Genomic DNA, 18,080 nt, shown 5'->3' on the forward strand with positions numbered 1-18,080 from the left:
GAGCCTGATGAGAATCTTAACGACGGCGGTTGCCTTTTGCGTTACTATACTCCATTTCTTGCTTTAATAGAAAAAAAGGACATTGCTGTTCACTTACATATGCCGGCGCACTCCTGCACAATCCAGTTAAGCTTCATGTGACACTCGGGCACCTGACAACATTCCCACACTTTCTAAGATTTTGGTGGTTGCATCATCATGCTTGGAAGATGCATGCTCCTTGAGGCAGTACACTAAAATTAAAAAGAATTTAGTAGTCAAATATTGAATGATAAAGATGGCATGAAATAGCTGCACAACCAGCACCCACCAAAGCAGGAGTATTGGGCATCACAAGAATTATGGCCTTAAGATTAGCCACTTGTGAAAAAATCCCCTGCATGCACAAAAAATATAAGATCAAGGTTTTAATTTTCCAGCAGTATTCTATTACTTTTTCAAGTCCTTCAATAGTGATCCCGCTCATTACAGACAACACTAACTGATTTTCTGGTCCATTACATTCGTTCAAATCCCTAACCCAGACAGCACGCCTGGTTTTTTTCCGGGATAAAAACCGTCTTTTCGAAAACATAATGTAGGACCGAAAAAAGGCTGCTTTTATCAGGCCAAGACTGGTTCTTCTTTGCCAAAACGCACGATACGAAGCGCAATAAAAGAAACGGTCTTTATCGGGCCCAAACTAGGCATATTTCATGACGTTACGCGGTTCGAAACGCCGTGAAAAAGACGGCTTTTATTGGGCTGAAATCAGGCTTTTTAACCGAAATACACATGGTCTGAAACCCAGACAATACGCCTGGTTTTTCCGGGGTAAAAACCGTCCTAAAAACTTTATATAGGACCAGATAAAAGACAGCTTTTATCGGTCCCAGACTAGGCATATTCCACGACTTTACGGGGTTCAAAATCCTGTGAAAAAGACGGCTTTTATTGGGCCGAAATTAGAATTTTGAACCAAAATGCACAAAGACTAAACTTATTGTTAAGTGGTTTTTTCTCGTTTTTTGCGAGCTCGAAGTCGACTCCCCTTTTTATCAAAATGCCTTATCAAATAGCTTACAAAAATCAAGCTATTGAAATAAGTGTAAGCAAAACAAAAAGGGAACCAGGAAAATATATACATTAATTTAGCGTAGGAAATCCTCAAAAAAGGCATTAGTTATGATAGGACTTAAATATCAAATAATTCATGTCCTTAAAAAATTTAAAAATCGTTTGGAATTTAAATTTTTTTTGAATAATTGGTTTAATTACTTTTGAGGGAACTAGGGTTTACCTTAATTTCGACTACATCTTTATGTTTTTAAAACCCTGTTTGTGATCTGTTGTCGAAAAAAACAGTATTTTCCTACACTTTTCTTGTATTGCTCGGGAATGTTAATTCTAATAGGTTAAGAATAGCCCAGTGGAAAGAGCTTCTGAAAATGGTGCGGAGACCCGACTTCGATCCCAGCCACAGCAGTCTTTTTTCACTTTGCCTTTAATGTACGGGCGGCCAAAAAACGTTTATTGGCCCAATAGAAGACGTCCTTAGGCCCGACCAAAAGAGGTCCTTGGGCCCATGTCACCGTACAAAAAACCTACAAAAGCCCTTTTTTATCCCTGGTTTGGACGTCATAATTACCAGAATTGGTCGCATTATTTTTCATTGTTTATTCGTATTTTGTCATTTCGAATACAATTTCGAATAAGTAATTTTCTTGTACGACAGGCAGTCTTGTTTTGATTACTGTCCTGTTTTTTTCAGAAGGTAGGCTAAATGCTATTTTTATTCGATAATTGATTCGAAAATTTATGCGTTATTCGAAAATTATTCGTGTTCGCGAATAAGACGTCCATTTTATTCGTTATTCGTTATTCCTTTTCGTTTACTTGGCTTATTCGTATTCGTTTACAAACGAATCAAGTTTTTTCTTATTCGACAGAACACTGCCTTCTGCTGGGAGATACTGGACACAGTTTTGGGGGTGATATCGGACGCAAACAATATTTCTGGGGCGGGGACTAGGTTGCTTAGTTACGGAAAAAAATCGTAAACAAAGGCTGAAACCTGAGAGTTCCAAAGTATTGTCTTCTATCTCCTTCTGATAATGGAAACCGATAATAAATAAATAGTTGATACTTAACAATCCCCTCCTATTTTCATTTTTTTCAAGCTACCCTGTCCATTCCACCCCACCCCCCCCCCAGTCAATCATTGACGAATTTCGATAAAATTACATTTAGTATACGGTATTTTTAATATATACATAAATAGCTTAATGAAATCTCAACGTCACACTATTTTTTCGAAGCATGTATTTTCAATATATAAATTTTTACATACCATGTCTAATGTGGTACACCGGATGTCCAGTTTTTCCCCCTAAATTTTATTTTTCTATTAATATTTTCGTTTTTTTAATGTATTTACGCCTAAACTACCACCAATTTCAATAAAAAAAATTGTGAACATAAAGTAAAGTACACTTTACAACATAATGTCTTTCGAAGCGCTAAAATCATTTTATTTTCAGAGATAATGACAAAATAAATTTTTTGTCCAATTTGGGTCCGCTCTCCCCTACGCACTTTTCTCGAAAGCCTTTTGATCGTCATCCGACCAAACGAAGGGTTTGTTTAGTGCATTTTTATGGATTTTGCGGTTAGTGGTTGGGCAAAAGCTCCGAAATTTTTGATAAAGCGTCGATAATACCCAGCTAATCCTATAAAGGATCGTACTTCTTCTGACGTTGGAACTTTATATTTAGCTATTTTGTCTGGGTCCGGGCCGATACCGTCGGTGGAAATGATATGCCCCAGATAATTTACTGATTGTTTCATGAATTGACATTTTTTTAGTTTAAATTTTAATCCTGCGTTTTTAATTAAAGAGAAGACTTCCCGAATGTCTCTCAGATGGCTTTCGAGGGAGTCGGAAAAAATGATTATGTCATCTAAATAAACTAGGGCTTTCTGCCCTGCAACATCTCTTAATATATGGTTCATTAATCGCTGAAAGGTAGCCGGCGCATTACATAATCCAAAAGACATTCTAAAGAATTCGTATAGATTATTTTCTACGATAAAGGCAGTTTTTTCTTTAGATGATTCTTCTAGTTCGATCTGCCAATAGCCCGAGGCCAGATCCAAGTTTGTAAAGAATTTCTTTCCGTACAGTCTATCTAGAGTGCTATCAATTCTTGGGAGTGGGTAAGAATCTTTTTTTGTTAAATTATTTAGTTTCCTATAGTCGATGCAAAAACGCATTTCCCCTGTTTTCTTGACTATTAAGATTACTGGTGCTGCCCATGGGGATGTTGAATGCCTTATTACGTTCGCTTGCAACATTTCTTTTATTTGTTTCTCTAATTCTTCCTTTTGGCCCTGGCCTGTACGGTAGGGTCGAAGTCGAATAGGTCCTTTCCCTTCTGTATCAATGAAATGTTCAATCAGCCATGTACTCCCTAATCCGGAGTCTTTTGTCGCAAATAGTTCAGTAAATTCATTATGAAGTGCCGCTAAAGGTGTTTTATATTGGGGGTCGATATCCGGTTCTGGTACGCGTTCCTCGTCAGGAGGATTCGCCTGAGAAGCAGACTCTTGACCTGATGATACTTTGCCTATCAGTTGACAAGAAAATTCTACCTCTCCTAGGGAACTATCTCTCGGCAGATTGTGTGCTCTATTAGATTTATTTTCCACAACGATCTGATATTTTCCGTTTCTGTTTCTAGCATTTACAAAATCGCCTATAAATATTCTCTCAGGTAAATATATACTCTGGGAAAATAAAAAGAGAGAACTGGTGTCCATATTACTGCCAGTTTCCTGAAATGTGGCCTCCACGTCTTGAGAAGATCTGGGGGCAATTAAGACCCTTTTAACTAAAGTCATGGATGTTTTAACTGTTGGCTCTTGGCTCTTCGGTAATAAACCCGCCTGTTTGACGTCTTGATTACTTTGCGGTCTATCACGGGCAAGGAATATAGTTTTAGAGCGGCCATCAAAAAGTAAAATCGTGTTTGTCTGCGGCGTCCAAACCCAATATACATGCTTCAGAAATACCATTCGTGACAATAAATTCTTGGTCTAGTATATTGGCGCCGTAAACAACAGGTAGGGAGACTATCCCTAACGTGAACAATTTTCTATTGTGCACCTCGTATAATTCTACGTCAGACTCAGAGCAACTTAGTTGATGTTCCGACGTTATTTGATTAAAAATATCTATATGTAATAGGCTCCTGGCCGAGCCAGTATCAAATAATGCTTTAAACGGAGTATTGTGAATCTTCACAGAAAGTCGTGGGGCTGCTGATTTACTGAATGCTGTAATTTTTGCGACTGATGATAATGTTTCTGGGCGAACTGACCTATTCTCTGTCGACCCTATTCTACATCATAATTTAGCATCATTAATTTAATTGGACCTTATTAAATTTTTCTTATTGGGACAAAATCTTCGCTATATGGCCCAACTGTTGGCAAACGTAACAGGTAGGCGGTGTTTCTGGTGTTGTCTGCCGTTTTAGAAATCAAAAGGAAGATTCGATGCTATGGTTTGTGAGGCCGCAGTTGGAACACCCTACGGCGTTTTGCGCCAACCTGTTTTGCTGGAAAGGTTGCTGAGCTTGGATGTTTTCGTTGCTTTTGCCGAAAGCGTTTGTGAAAGACTGACTGAATCCATTCATTTGGCCTTGGCGAGTGGAAGTGTTACGTGGAGCGGGTGGTTTGGGGGATAATTGGGGTTGTTTCTTATTGGGTAATGGGTTCCATTCTCTTTTCGGAAGTTTGTTCGCATGAGGTTGCCGAGGTTCGTAATGATATCTGTCAGGCGATCGATATTGCTGTCCAATTCAGGTGATGTGTTAGTTTATTGTCGAGTAGGTTCCGTGGTCGCTATTTTCAGGCAGGAGGCGACTGAGTTAATGTGGTTACTCTGTTTTTCGATTGCGTGTAGTACGGTTGTATCATTTGGAGTATTCGTCACTGCATTAAAAAATATTCGTTTGTCCTTTTCTATTATATCCGACTGGACGCACTTCGCGTACTTCTGTGTGGTGGATACCAGTTCTTCGAAACTGTACGCCATTTTGTACCTTACGAGGTTTTGTATTTCCGCTTCGAGTCCTTGCAAGAATTTTTGCCGAAGTAATCTTAGTTGCCGTTGTTTGTTCTTCTGGCGTTTCTTGGTAATTAAAGGGATAAGCACGTTTATAGAGAGTATTTAGTCTATAGGCGTAATTTAGGATATTTTCTTTTGGTTTCCCTTGTATTTCATCGAACTGGCTTTGGTAAAAATCGATGTCTTCGGAACCGTGATAATTCTCTTGGAAGAGTTTTTTTATGTCTTCGTATTCGTAAGTATCGCTGGATTCCCAGATATTTTATAATAAATCATAAGCTTCGCCTGACATTTTAGTTGACAGCATGCTAATTGTTGCGGAATTATCCCAGTTGGTCATATCGACGACGTTGTCGAAAAGTTTAATTCAACGATAGAAGCGAACGGCGGGACTCGAAAATTTTTGGAGTTGATTCAGCATGGTAATAGCTTCCCTGCCTTTTCGTTGTTAGGTTTTACGGTAAGTATTGGGGGGCGATGCCATTTCTTGATTGTTCTTAGTATTGAGATTATGTGTCTCTTTTCCCTTGAATAAATGCTCTTTGTGTTTGGTCGATTGGTGGGATGAGCGATCACCGTGGTACCCCCCGGCATTTGTATTCCCTTCGGTTGTCTTGTAGTTCGTTCCTGTTGGATACGACGTATGTGTGTCGATTTGAGCTAGAGGCTGAGCTCGGTTAGTATCAATCCCGAGAGGGTAAGGGTTTTGTATTTCTTGTGGAGGGTAATAAACTGGTCGGTTTGTATTTGAGTTCCGAGAAGTTGAACTTTGGCCTTCAATGACGGTGAGAGAACTGTAACGCGGCTGAGGTCTAACAGTGGTTCAATTGGCTGATTCTGGTACAGAATAGCGTGATTGCTATCTGATGCTTTGCATTCAGAATCGTTGCAAGGTTTTCGAGTGGCTTTATAAGAGAGTGAATTCTCTGGCGTGTCGCGTGGTTAGGTTTTGCTTGCTTCCGGAGCACTTCTGTGAATGTTTGTGCTGTTTGCGCGAATTGGTTGTTATTTTTATGAAGTAAAGGGTTGACTTGATTTCGTTTAAGGCAGTGGTCACAAATGTACACAAAAGGGCTGTCAGATCGCTCGCTCCTTGTTTTGCGGTTTATCGGACATAAGTTTCGTCTTCCCCCCGAAGTCGATTAGTTTTCTTAATAGGTCGAAAAAGTGCGGTGGAAGTAGAAAATGGGAATGTTGATCGCAGGTCTTTAGGTGTGCACGCTGAATGGCCTGGCGCAGGGGGTGAATTTGTTGTTCGGACGGGTTTTTCTCTAGTGTCGTTGAGATTATAGGTGATTATTACACTGGCCTGCAGGTATGCCGGGCGTATACGTTGTAATTCCTGCCGATGTAGATGGGCGTATTGGTTGTGTAATGTCACGATCCTTGTCGTGATTGTCCACTTTTCCATGCGCTGGTTCGGTTTTTAGGGGATAGTCTATGATATCGTTGCTCTCTTCGTCTCCGCCAATAGCATTGCTGTGTTGGCTTAGAGCTGCAAGGATGTCGTCGATACCGACGTAAGGTACAGAAGATATGGGATTGTTAATGAGAGTTGAGCGTGTGTGATGGAATATTTGCCGGTGGGGTGTTGGTATTTGGTGGGGCAATGTGGAGGTGACCTGAGAGGTGATCGGCTAACTCGAAGAATGAATCGGGAGCGATAGGAGAAGGTTGTGGAGTGTCAGGGTTTTTGTTTGTTGTTAGGGTTCCACTGACAGTTTCGTTCGTTTTTTCTGTGGTGTGATTGTCTACCAAATCGTGGTAGGGTATGATGGTTTCGTTGTTTTCTATGCTGATCTTCTTGACTGGTTCGGTTTCTTCTAGAACCGAATTATTTGTCGGGACGTTGGTTTGTGTTTGGTCTTCTTCGTCAATTACTAGACGGATTTTGGGGGGTTCGCTTATGCTAAGTGATTCAGGAATAAGGGCGGTCTGTGTCGCCGGAAAAATAGGGCTTAGTTCGGTAGCTATGGTCTCTATTTCCATATAGTCTCCGTAGGGAATTTCGCAGCTTATTGATAAATCAAACTGTTTCGTTGATTACAGATATAATCAATTAATTGATTATAAATATAATTATGATTATAGCAATCTTATCTACAAAAGACAGGTTTGCCCTATCGGTGTCTTGAACGCGTATCCGCTTGGATCGTAAAATAACCTCTGGGTTATCTACTTGGCTCAAGGGTACGTAATTGAGTGTAGAACGGGCAGATCTTTTTCGAAAAGCTAAGGGGTCAAAAGTCATATGAGTATCAGACTGTGTTAATTCGTTTGTGGAATTTGGGATTATCAAAAATTTCCGTGAAAATGTCTTCAGATTTGCTAGCTTTTAGGAAAAAGGTACGTTTTGTCTTAGGCTTGGCACCTGTATGCAGCGACATTGTAAGTGAGTTCGAAAACCGCTGCCATCAGATGTAAAGGAGGACACGACGTTGTCATGTGCCGAGACATGTCATCGTTATTTGTTATATTCTTAAGGGGGTTTTAAAACTAGGTTAGTAAATGAATGCTTTTAAGTAACAAGGGTAACAGGTATAAGATTCTAGTCCATTTGAGAAAGGAAGGCAAGAAAGGGCTTCGCTAGACGATTCGTTACATATGCACCTTAGTATTATGACGGTGCAGAGCTCTAACTGAAGTTCTAGGATAAAAACCATTTCTGGTGACCACCATTTCCACATTTCCTGTTTGTTATTTCGACAATTATGTTTGTTCGTGTACCGTTATAGTTGATTTTCAATCATTAACGAATATTATGCACAATATACAAGGGTGAATTTAAGTATTTTTTCCAATGTGACATCAAATAGCGGTTAAATAATCACCACCGCCTTACCCATTTTCCTTTAAACAATTGTGTATTAGACCTAAATAATTTTTCATCATTTTCGCCAAGATCTACATTAATCGCCATTAACTGTATAATTTCATATTCAAAGGCGTGCTTAAACAAGAGAAGTGCTATTATGAATCAATTCCTCTCTTGCATAATAAAACTTCAAAAGTATCTAGAGTTTTCTAATCGTCATCGATTCGTCGGAAATAAATTTTATCATTGAGCTTTGAGAAATCCATCGTTAACTGTCACATTTAGATGTTGCCATGCCGAAGCCGCTTAATCTTGGCTCACGACTGCTTTTGGGAATGACTTATTGACTTTTATTTATGCCTTAGATAACCCTTCTGATGGCTGCATTAACCTAATTTGAACTCTCTCCGTTTACCCCAATGACTACCGAATTCTCTGTGAATCGTAAAAGCTTGACATGCGAAAGCATGTTTCTCCGTAGAGAAATACACTTAAAAGAGTGGGTAGGGAACATCAGTTACAATCGAAGGTGGCCCAGTGTTTTGTCGCATGCATACCGTTCAGAATTACTAAAGCTTTATAAAGTCAGCAAGCTACAATTGTATATCGTTGGGGATAAAATTATAACCACGTACTACAGGCATCCAAGAAATGAATTCCTTAGTTACAGGTTCCGATTTTGCAACAGGTAGTGGACATAAGCAACCATCAAAAGTGAATAGTTATTACACAACATTTATAACCCTTTCAAACAGCTTTTTTTCAATTCCAGAGGAAGCTTTCCCCTGTAAAAGAAATAGCAAATACTGTGTTGCATAGACCAATTATTGATGGTAGCCCAGTTGCGAAGAAAAAATTTGTTCCAACCATCCCACCAGCTCGTGCTAAGAAAACATTAGATTCCCCATCACTGAAGGAAAGAAAAGCAATTCAAGCGTACAAGGGAAATCCTTGAAGGGGAGGCAGCCCAATCAGAGACAGCCAGTAAACCATGGAAATAGACCAGTTGCACAATATCAAAAACCAATACTTGTTCAGGTACCTGACTACATTGTATTCTTATAATATAATTTTTTAGGTATACCCTTTTTCCCATTTATTTAGATGGAAATAAGTCTGTTTCGACAAGGAGTGGCAATGGAAAAGGAAAAACATGCTTCCAAACTACAAAATCAAGTGGGTAACCTGCGATCAATAAACACACAGACATAAAACTTCTTTATTCTTTAGGCTACCCTAGATCCTGTTCTGAATGCACTCAGTGCACAAATGCTTTGAAAACAAATATACCGAAAAAAGACGAGGATGCGTGTATGGAAGACTCAGTTGACCAAGCCTTAACGTCGACTAGCAGCCCTTGGTGGTCAGACTTAATCTGAGAAAACGACATTAACAACATAGAACATAGTGGAAATTTTGTTTATCTTATGGATATTCATCGGGAGTGCGAGCTGATAGGCGATACTTTATTGGTCTTCAGCCAGTCGCTTACAAGCCTAGCTGTGATTGAAGAGTTTCTTGCAATTGAAAATTCAAAATATCAATTCAGAATCACTGACGACACCAATCAGGCAAGTGTTATATTTTGCCCGCCACGATGTTTGCGGTTATAATTTTTCTTTGTAGAAGGTTGTTGGTGGCACATGGAATATTAATACGGATTATTTTGGACTGGATGGCTACACGACTTTCGAACAGCGTCTTAAATGGTGCCGTGCGTTCAATGACGCTCAGAATCCCCGTTCGCGTCTGTTTATAATCTCAACTAGGGCTGGAGGTATAGGCATAAATTTGGTGGGAGCCAATCGCGCCATTATTTTTTATGCGTCATAGAACCTTTCGCATGATCTGCAAAGTTTTTTCCGAGTTAACCGGTACAAAATTTTTCTTGTTTGATAGCATCCATAAACCTTTCTTCAATTTTTATGCAGTTTAGAACAAAAGAAGCCGTGTTACATTTATCGCTTCGTAGCTTAGGGTACTATGGAAGCAAAAATGTATTGCCGTCAGGTTAGCAAAATAAAATAAAGGTTCGTTTGACACGTTTGCTTGCTGACGTTACTTTCCCTTACGTTACTTTACGCTTCCTACGAATTCAAGCCAAATCCTGATGTAGACGAACGTTGGGAACGCTTTAAGGTAAGCATCCCTTCCACCTGCCTCTCCTAAGATATACTTCTTTGATGTCGAACTTTTGGCCGAATGCTTATTCATTTTAGGTAAAATTTCGAAAAACGTATGCTAGTGATGCTGAAAAACTGAAAAGACGGGAAATTTGGGAGAAGAACCTCACCGACATCGACAAACACAAAGAAGAGTACAAGGAAGGCAAACATTCCTACACGCTGGGAGAGAACAAATACGCTGACATGGTAAATAAAAAAAATTTAGAGTAGACGGACGAAAAATGGAGTGGAACGATTTTCTTAGAAAGAGCGTAAGGATACGCTAGCGCCACCTATACCCCGGCCCTGGACGGGCCCAAAGATACTATCTATACTCTATAAAGCAACAAGGAAATTGGAGGAGGAGCCTGTCACATTGCGCTTTTGTTCTGATTGGCTGGCGTCAAAACCGCCGCCGGCTGTAGGATGGTGTGATTGGCTGGCGCGAAAGTCACCGTCTGCTACAGTGAATTGGTGGGATGGGGATTTGGATGACTAAGCTGCGGGTGGAAATGTGGATTTGGCAATTGTTTAGCCTACGGGCTTCGCTTAAAACGGGTGGGCGCTACAGTAGGTAAGCCGACGGGCAGAGACTGTATGGTGGAAGACGGGCAACTACAGCGTTCTTTTTGGTGGGCAAAGGGGGTTGACGGGCAGAGACTATTCGAGAAAAGACGGGCAGATGGAAAAAGTGGGTGGACGGGCAAATACAGCGGGCGTTTTCTGGGCTGAGACTATGAGGGAAAGACGGGCAAAAGCAAATGAAAAAGTCAATGGGCCACTGTATCGGTCGTTTTGGCGGGCTGCGGTTGGGCCGACCGGCAGGGACGGGGTCGACGGGCAGGGAGGGGGTCGACGGGCAGAGATGTGGCCGACGGGCAACAACAGCGAGTTTCTTGGCGAGCAAATTGGGTTGACGGGCAGAAATTTTGCGAGGGAAGACGGACAGAGGCAAAATATGGTTGGACGGGCAATTAAGGCGGGCGTTTTGACGGGCAGAAATGGTTTAGCGGGCATAGAGGGGCTTGACGGGCAGAAAGTGGTTTGACGGACAGAGAGTGGACCGATGGGCAGAGAATTGGGCCGGCGGGCAGACAGGGGGTCGACGGGCAACAACGGCGGATTTCTTGGCGGGCAAAGGGGGTTGACGGGCAGAGGCAAAGAGTGGGTAGATGGGCAATTATCGCGGGGATTTTGACGGGCAGAGACTGAACAAAAGGACGGGCAAATGACAAAAAAAAGTTGATGTGCCCCAAAAGCAGGCGTTTTGGCGATCAGAGAGTGGGTTGATGTACCAAGAGTGGTTTTACGGGCAGAAAGCGGGTTGACGGGCAGGGAGTGGGTTGACGGCAGAGAGTAGTTTGACGGGCAGAGAAGGGGTCGACGGGAACTTCAGCTGGGTTCTTGGCGGGCAGAGAAAATGGGGTCAGGAAAAAACAGTGAGTGGGTCGGGGTGCTAGAAATGGGATCTGTTGATTAAAAAGAATTAAGACTAGACGGGTGAAAAATATGCGTGCGTCGATTTTCTAAAAAATAGCGTTAAAATACGCTAGCGCCACCTATCATCCGGCCCTGGACGGGCCTAAAGTTACTAGTAAACTAATATAAATAAGATATACTTATAAAAAAAATCTCACAAAATGGTTCACGTTATTGCAACGTTTTCAGACAAAAGATGAATGGAAAAATCATTTCAAGGGGAAGAGACCTTCAAAGAAACCGAAAAAAAAAGACTGCTTAATGACACGTTCAGCGACTGCAAGGAGGGAGTCGGTCCTTTCCATGTCCCATCGTCTCATTCTCGGCCCTTTACATCACCGTCTTGCATCAGAACACGTCCCTCATTCAGCCAGCAAACACTGCATTTTTTGCCGTTTTCAGACAGATCGCAATGTCGTTCATCATCTAAAAGAATAACCTGCGATAATTTTCGGACACTTGGCAATCTATACATTGAACCACCGGATACCAAATTTCGTCTCCTGGCGGGATTCCTTTTTCTGCACTAGACAGAGAAGATGCTGGTATAAAGTTGCCCGATTTATTTTAAGGCCAACTGAAGTTCGAAATGCACCGTACGTTACTCCGTCAGATGACGAAACATTTGCTTGCCTGTCTGAAAATGGCTAGGGTATTATAAATACGTTAATGGAAAAAACCGAAAATCGGTCTACTAACGAATGAATAATAAGAAGTAAAAGTGTGTATTTCGTTACCGTTGTTTGATCTATGGCAAAGTATATGAAAGTAACGGTTTTTGCCCCTTTATACCACATACGTTCTTGAGGAAAGTAGGTCGAATCATGTAGGCCCACTGAAACAAATCCAAGTTTATTATGAAACTTGGAAATAAATGGTAGAACCCGCCTCATTTTGAGGGGGAAACAGGACAGCTTTTATATTAAGGAAAAATCGATCCTTTTTCGTAGTCTTATTTTATTTGGTCCGGTCGTATTTCGTAGCCAATTGGAAAACACGTTGCTAGATGGATGAAGAATTTCTGACAATGAATGGAGACTAACACAGGACCTTGTCTAAAAGTGGCAAAAGAATTCCATTAAGAACTTCGTTTTAATTGTTGCCCGAGTTGAAAAGATTCAGAATGAGAAGATTCAGTGGAAATACTAATTGGGTGACGGAACAAACTGTTTACTAAACACCGTACAGATATTTTCTACAGGAAAAAACTAGTGTGCTATTAAATATGGCAGAGAAAACCCCAACTATTCGAGCAACAATTACAAGAATGAAGTTAGACGATTTTTCTTACAACTACGTGTCGATGCCACCAGAATTTCCAATTCTGAGGAGCCCCGTCGTTCCAATGTTCGAAGAGATATAGGACGATTTGACTGAAGATAACTTTGATCATGTACCGTTCACTGAATAATCACCACATCCTGAGGCAACAGAGTCATTGATACCGCATTTAACAAATTTTTTTTTCTCAATGTTAAGCAATTATCCCTTGAATTATCCTTGTGTATTGTTCATTCTTGCATCGATTACCATATTGTCAGGTTTTTTAGTAGTAGTATTCGAATGTTGCTTGCCAACCTGATCTGGTTTCGGAGCCGTCCGTCGTGAATCGCAACAGAATTTCATTTGAGCTCGAATATACGGTAGAAGGACGAGTGGTGCCAGATGTCCTCAGAAGAATGTAGTCGCTTGTGGATGGTCCGTCATGAACCTAATAGTTGATATATTTAAAAGATAAAAATTTTGAATAAGGAGATACAAACTGAGTTGGTTGGCAACTATTCAAAAATTTTGCGAAATCGAGGAGTAATTTTTTAACCTCGTGCAATTCACGTAAGTAACATGGAAAAATTCTATAACCTAATGCACTTCGGCGTCGAGTCGAGTTACCGACCTCTCTATAAGAAGTAGTAATAAATTTGCGTTATCGTACATTAACGAAATCGTAACCCGATTCCGTGTTAAAAGAATTGAAGTACAATCGCACTCGATAGCCGCACGGTACTTGGACTAAATAGCGGCAATCAAGCCCGTTTCCGTATTCGTTTGGGTAGTTTGGTGACTCGATGATGCCGCTGTACCCGCTAATTAAACCGCCACAGCTAGAAGGTTCTGCAAAGCACAAAAGAAAACGTATAGAAATCAAATGAAAGTAAATGTCAAAGGATCCAAGTGAATCCTTAATCGATCCGTAAGCAAACATATACAAGGTCTTACCCGATGGGCTTCCTGTTGTCACGCCCCACGGATAAGTCGTTAGGTAGTCTGTTTCTGTTGAGCTGACTTCAAAATTTTAATAAACAAATGTTGAAAATGAAACCGGTAACTTTCTCATATACGGAAACACAGAAATGGGTACTTAAAAAAAGCACTCCATGCTTTCTCCGTCTAATTTACTGGAGACAAGGCTGGTGTTTGTTAAAACCGTCATGTTCAATGTTATGTTACAGCTCAAACGGATAGGCCTACCGCAGATAATTGGAGCGTATGTTGAAGTAGCTTTAGTGCTGGGTGTAGTAGAAGAAGGAAGTGTTGTTGGTCGAACCTACCACACCAAAAACCAAACGTATTACAGTATATTAGACATATAAACTTAGATCAGTAAACATCACATTTTTGTTTAATGCTTGCAAGACGTGTAAAATAAAAGAGAAGAATGCCTTGGTGGGTTCCCCTCTACTTTACACATATAGCCTACTCTTTTAGTATGTATGCTGTGCCTCTTTGCTTACATTGATCCTTTATGGTATTACATTAAAAACTAACTGCATTAAACAACTAACATTACTAAGGCTCTTAAAATGAAAACCGAGTATGCATCGGCGGTTGTAAAGCGATTAAGTAATTGCTATTGCTATATAGACGCTTATTTTCGGATTCCCAAAGCGTGCTTAATTTCGAATGCTTAGAAAATCGTCCGGCTCAACTATTTAATCTATGTTATCGTCTATTTAAGAATATTCGGTATTAGTCAGACTGCATTCACGAAAATTTTACGTTTGAAACTATTAATTCTCGCTAGCTTTCCCCCATTTTACTTACGATTTGGTAGGTAATACTGAATCCTGTAAAGCTGTTCGCTGAATCGCTGGTAAACACTAGCAACATTGATTCAGTATACTTGGTTATTGCATTTGGCGTATATGAGCCACTTAAATCGGCAAAAAGCTCTGAGGACGTTGTTGTTCCCAAATAAATCTGCAAATATAAATACAACCTTGTCAGCGAATAACCACTTCACATTCGGTAACCATAAGTTAAGCTACATATCTACGTACTTTCAGTGTGTCTTTTCCCGTTTCAGTTTCAAAATTATTAAATTGCAGCGTAATACTGTAAGCACCAGTAATCAACCAGCATATATTGGCGTTTTCAGGATAACTTGAAGGATAATTAGGAGACGTGAACGTTCCGAACGACGCTGATAAAACTGTGCAGTCTAGATAACCGTATGGAATATGCTCAAGTATCTTTACGTTTTTTAGAGTAAATTAAAGACTGAACTAGGTTGGTTACACACTAACAAAACCAAAATAATCTTCGTATTGATTGATCAAGTTCGTTACCTGATCCAGGTGCTTGGGTGGTGTAAGTTGAAGACTCGACCAAAATATTATCAATGGCAATAGCATCTTCGAAGTTGCTTCCACAGTAGCCATAAAATATCAACTGGTTCAAAGGGAAAAAATCTGTGCAATCTTTCAGAAGTTTTTGAAGAAGAGTTAATACCATACCGCGCCTTCGGTAGGACTATTGACTGGTATAACAGCGGACTGTGTTCGCCATTCATAATTGGACAAGGTTGAATACTGCGATAGGCTGACCAGTTGTTGTTCGGTGCGATCTACCACCCAAACCAACTACGGCATGCCATGTAAAGGTAACAAAAAACATCATATCGTTTGCATCCCAATCATAATTCCAATTAAAACGCAAGAACAAAAGAACTATTAACCAAAAGTTATACAAAGCAAAAACAAATTTTCTTGTTTTGAAACACTGATCTTCTGAAATAGGACAATTACCTCAAGATTGTTTCCCTCTGGGCGTTTAGAGCGGATCCAGAAATCGAAAGAAACTCGATCACCTGTCCCAGGGTTTTGTAAAGGAAATAGAAAATTCAGCTTTTGAATTGAAATTACTACTCCTCAATGCAATTAAATCGATTTTACCAGCACTAGCAGTAAAAATCGGGCTACGAAGAACTGCAAGACCGGACGCCAAGTCTGCATTACGCGCCGCCCTCACATATTTAGTGCCTGTATCCGGTTTGGGTGCCGTGGAATTCGCCTCCGAAGGTGAAGCTAAATTCTCTACTCGCCAGTTGACGTAACCAGGCGACTCATCGTACCAAGGGTTCAAAGTTCCGCTCTCAAAATTGTTATCAAGCAAAGTTCGAACCAACTTCGGATCAACTTCAGTGCCTTCGCTATCCAAAACGATTGGCGATCTTGCACCACCGATCGCTAGAAGACTAGTTAAAAGAAGTGAGTAGATTAAAGTGGCTCGCATTTTTTTTTTAATTCAATGATTAACGAATAATTGAAGGTTTATTTAATTGGGTTGGTTACCACGGCAATCAACCTAACAGAACAACTAGACAAAGTTACTTCCAAGTCAATCGGGTTGTCACTGAACTCTTAACGGATGCCAGCGTTCTTTATAGTAATCCCCCGAAAAAAATATTCATCATCATATCTATTGTAATCAGTAACCTATGAAATCATGTAAAAATTTGAAAATTTTCTTTTATCGCTCGAAAATACACGACAAGGCCTTTGGTAGACTAAGGTAAATATAATGCAAGATGACAAATAAGTCCATCTGCTTTTCATCTCGAAAATACACTACAAGGCCTTTGGTCGACTAAGGTAAATATAATGCAACATGACAAATAAGTCCATCTGCTTTTCATCACTCATATAATAGTAAAGCTATAGATAAGCTATAATGCTACGTTGGTTGATAAGATCTTTCAATCTAGAATGACATCAGTTTTTGAGATAACGGTAAACTTGTTACTTGTTTTTTGCTTATTCTTTTCTCCCTGTGCTGTTAGAAAGATAAGTCGCGCTCAATCATCTATTTGGTCTAAAATCGGTATGGTGTTGCAACTATTGTCCTCTTTCGTCTGTTTGTTACAAGTGCTGCCATCTGTGTCCCAACTTTGTTACCATGTTCTCTTTCGTTATTGCTGTCTTTCCCCTAGAGGCCAGGTCGAACGTGAGTCGACCTCTGGCCTCTCTTTTATTCAGTCTGGGACTCGGGATTTGGCCCGATGTCCGACAGAACCTTACGAGGGGGCTCTGCCGTTGGCTGGCCGCCCTCGCGTTAGTCCTTAAGGAGCGTTGCTTGACTGCTGGCTTCCCTTCGCGAGTAGAGTGCAGGTGTTGTAAATAGTATTATGTCATGTGTGTATTTTGTATGTCTGTGTTGAAATGTTTGTGTTGTAATGTCTGTGTTAGTATGAGTCTAATAGAAGAAACTGTAACAATGGTTTTTGAAGATTTTTTTTCTAGACGTTATGATGCAACCAGTTGCTAGGTTGGTACGTTTCCATGTTTTTTTTGGGAAAAGAACAACGAATTTTCATCTTTCTTCTAAATACCCCTGGCTGTAATACAATTAAATTTTCGATTTGATTTCACCTGCAAACAATTTTTATCTAACTAGGCCTACCTCTGATGGCAATATAATTAGACTATCGTCTTTGCTTACGTATAAAGCCAACCTGTAAGTATGAAGTACAGTGCATCACATTGAAATTAATAAACAATTGTTATCTAGTGTGGGGACAGGGTGGTTTTTAAACGATTCAGATAATTTGAATTGTGGTCTACATGACATGTAGGCTACATGGAATTTTGAACAGCGCTTGTTGTAAGTTCTATACGGGACCTATGCTATGCTCATCAATTATTATAGATACCCCTCGACATGGTCAGTTCCACTTGGCCGAAGTATATTGGTATTCACTCTTTCACTGCAGACAACTGCTGTGGATACATACAGTACCCATCAAATTATTAGGCACACCTCCCCCATTTACGTGTATTCTTATGGCGCTACGGTGTTTTTTAAACTCCCATTGCTATTTAATGGATACAGCTAGATTTTTTAAAAAAATTTTGCCGATCAGATTAGGTCGTGATCTACAATTCACTAACACTTAGTTTTTTTTGTAAAACTTACCGCTAAGGCTGTAGGTCCTCGTTCACGAAACAGGCACACCCGGTTTTTCCCCATAAGCGTAATGCTAAGACTAGGTTTTTTAAAATTTTAAATAAAATACTTAAAGTTGAGCTAAAAAAATTCTTTTTTCCCAAAAGATATAGCATTCCTTACTTAACTTAGATTTAATGTTATTTTTTCAAAAATAAATTTTCTCAATACCCCTCCCTATCTCATGAAGTTAACTCTCTTTTCATTTTTTGGACGGAAAGTGTAGTTCACACTTGGTCACCAGAGGTACTGTAAATAAAAGGTGCATTTAGAAAATAGTAGTAACATG

General features: G+C 40.1%; 2 protein-coding genes and 2 long non-coding RNA genes across 4 annotated transcripts in view; 3 read left to right on the forward strand and 1 right to left on the reverse strand.

The window, feature by feature from the left end:
- LOC130688054 (uncharacterized) overlaps positions 1–15,073 on the forward strand; it is a 75,971-nt gene extending 60,898 nt beyond the window's left edge. Inside the window, exon 5 of the mRNA XM_059494465.1 lies at positions 15,058–15,073. Within this exon, the coding sequence (XP_059350448.1) occupies positions 15,058–15,064 (7 nt within the window). The 3' untranslated portion in view covers positions 15,065–15,073. The remainder of the gene's footprint in view (positions 1–15,057) is intronic.
- On the forward strand, positions 8,880–9,191 carry LOC130688061 (uncharacterized). Its single transcript, XR_009000295.2, has 3 exons — positions 8,880–8,963; positions 9,030–9,101; positions 9,156–9,191. It is a non-coding gene; the product is annotated as an uncharacterized LOC130688061 (long non-coding RNA).
- On the forward strand, positions 10,007–12,237 carry LOC132087821 (uncharacterized). Its single transcript, XR_009420644.1, has 3 exons — positions 10,007–10,064; positions 10,145–10,297; positions 11,759–12,237. It is a non-coding gene; the product is annotated as an uncharacterized LOC132087821 (long non-coding RNA).
- LOC130688042 (deleted in malignant brain tumors 1 protein-like) lies at positions 13,059–16,096 on the reverse strand. The gene is made up of 10 exons (XM_057511036.1): positions 15,742–16,096; positions 15,595–15,656; positions 15,304–15,429; positions 15,136–15,238; positions 14,848–15,008; positions 14,612–14,767; positions 14,039–14,114; positions 13,787–13,852; positions 13,503–13,681; positions 13,059–13,280 (listed from the first exon to the last, which is right to left on the reverse strand). The coding sequence occupies exons 1-10, from the start codon at positions 16,079–16,081 to the stop codon at positions 13,116–13,118; spliced, it is 1,434 nt and encodes a 477-aa protein (XP_057367019.1). The 5' UTR covers positions 16,082–16,096; the 3' UTR covers positions 13,059–13,115.
- Between the last annotated feature and the right edge of the window lie 1,984 nt (positions 16,097–18,080).

The sequence above is a fragment of the Daphnia carinata genome, chromosome 3, assembly GCF_022539665.2.
Source record: "Daphnia carinata strain CSIRO-1 chromosome 3, CSIRO_AGI_Dcar_HiC_V3, whole genome shotgun sequence".
Lineage (NCBI taxonomy): Eukaryota > Metazoa > Arthropoda > Branchiopoda > Diplostraca > Daphniidae > Daphnia > Daphnia carinata.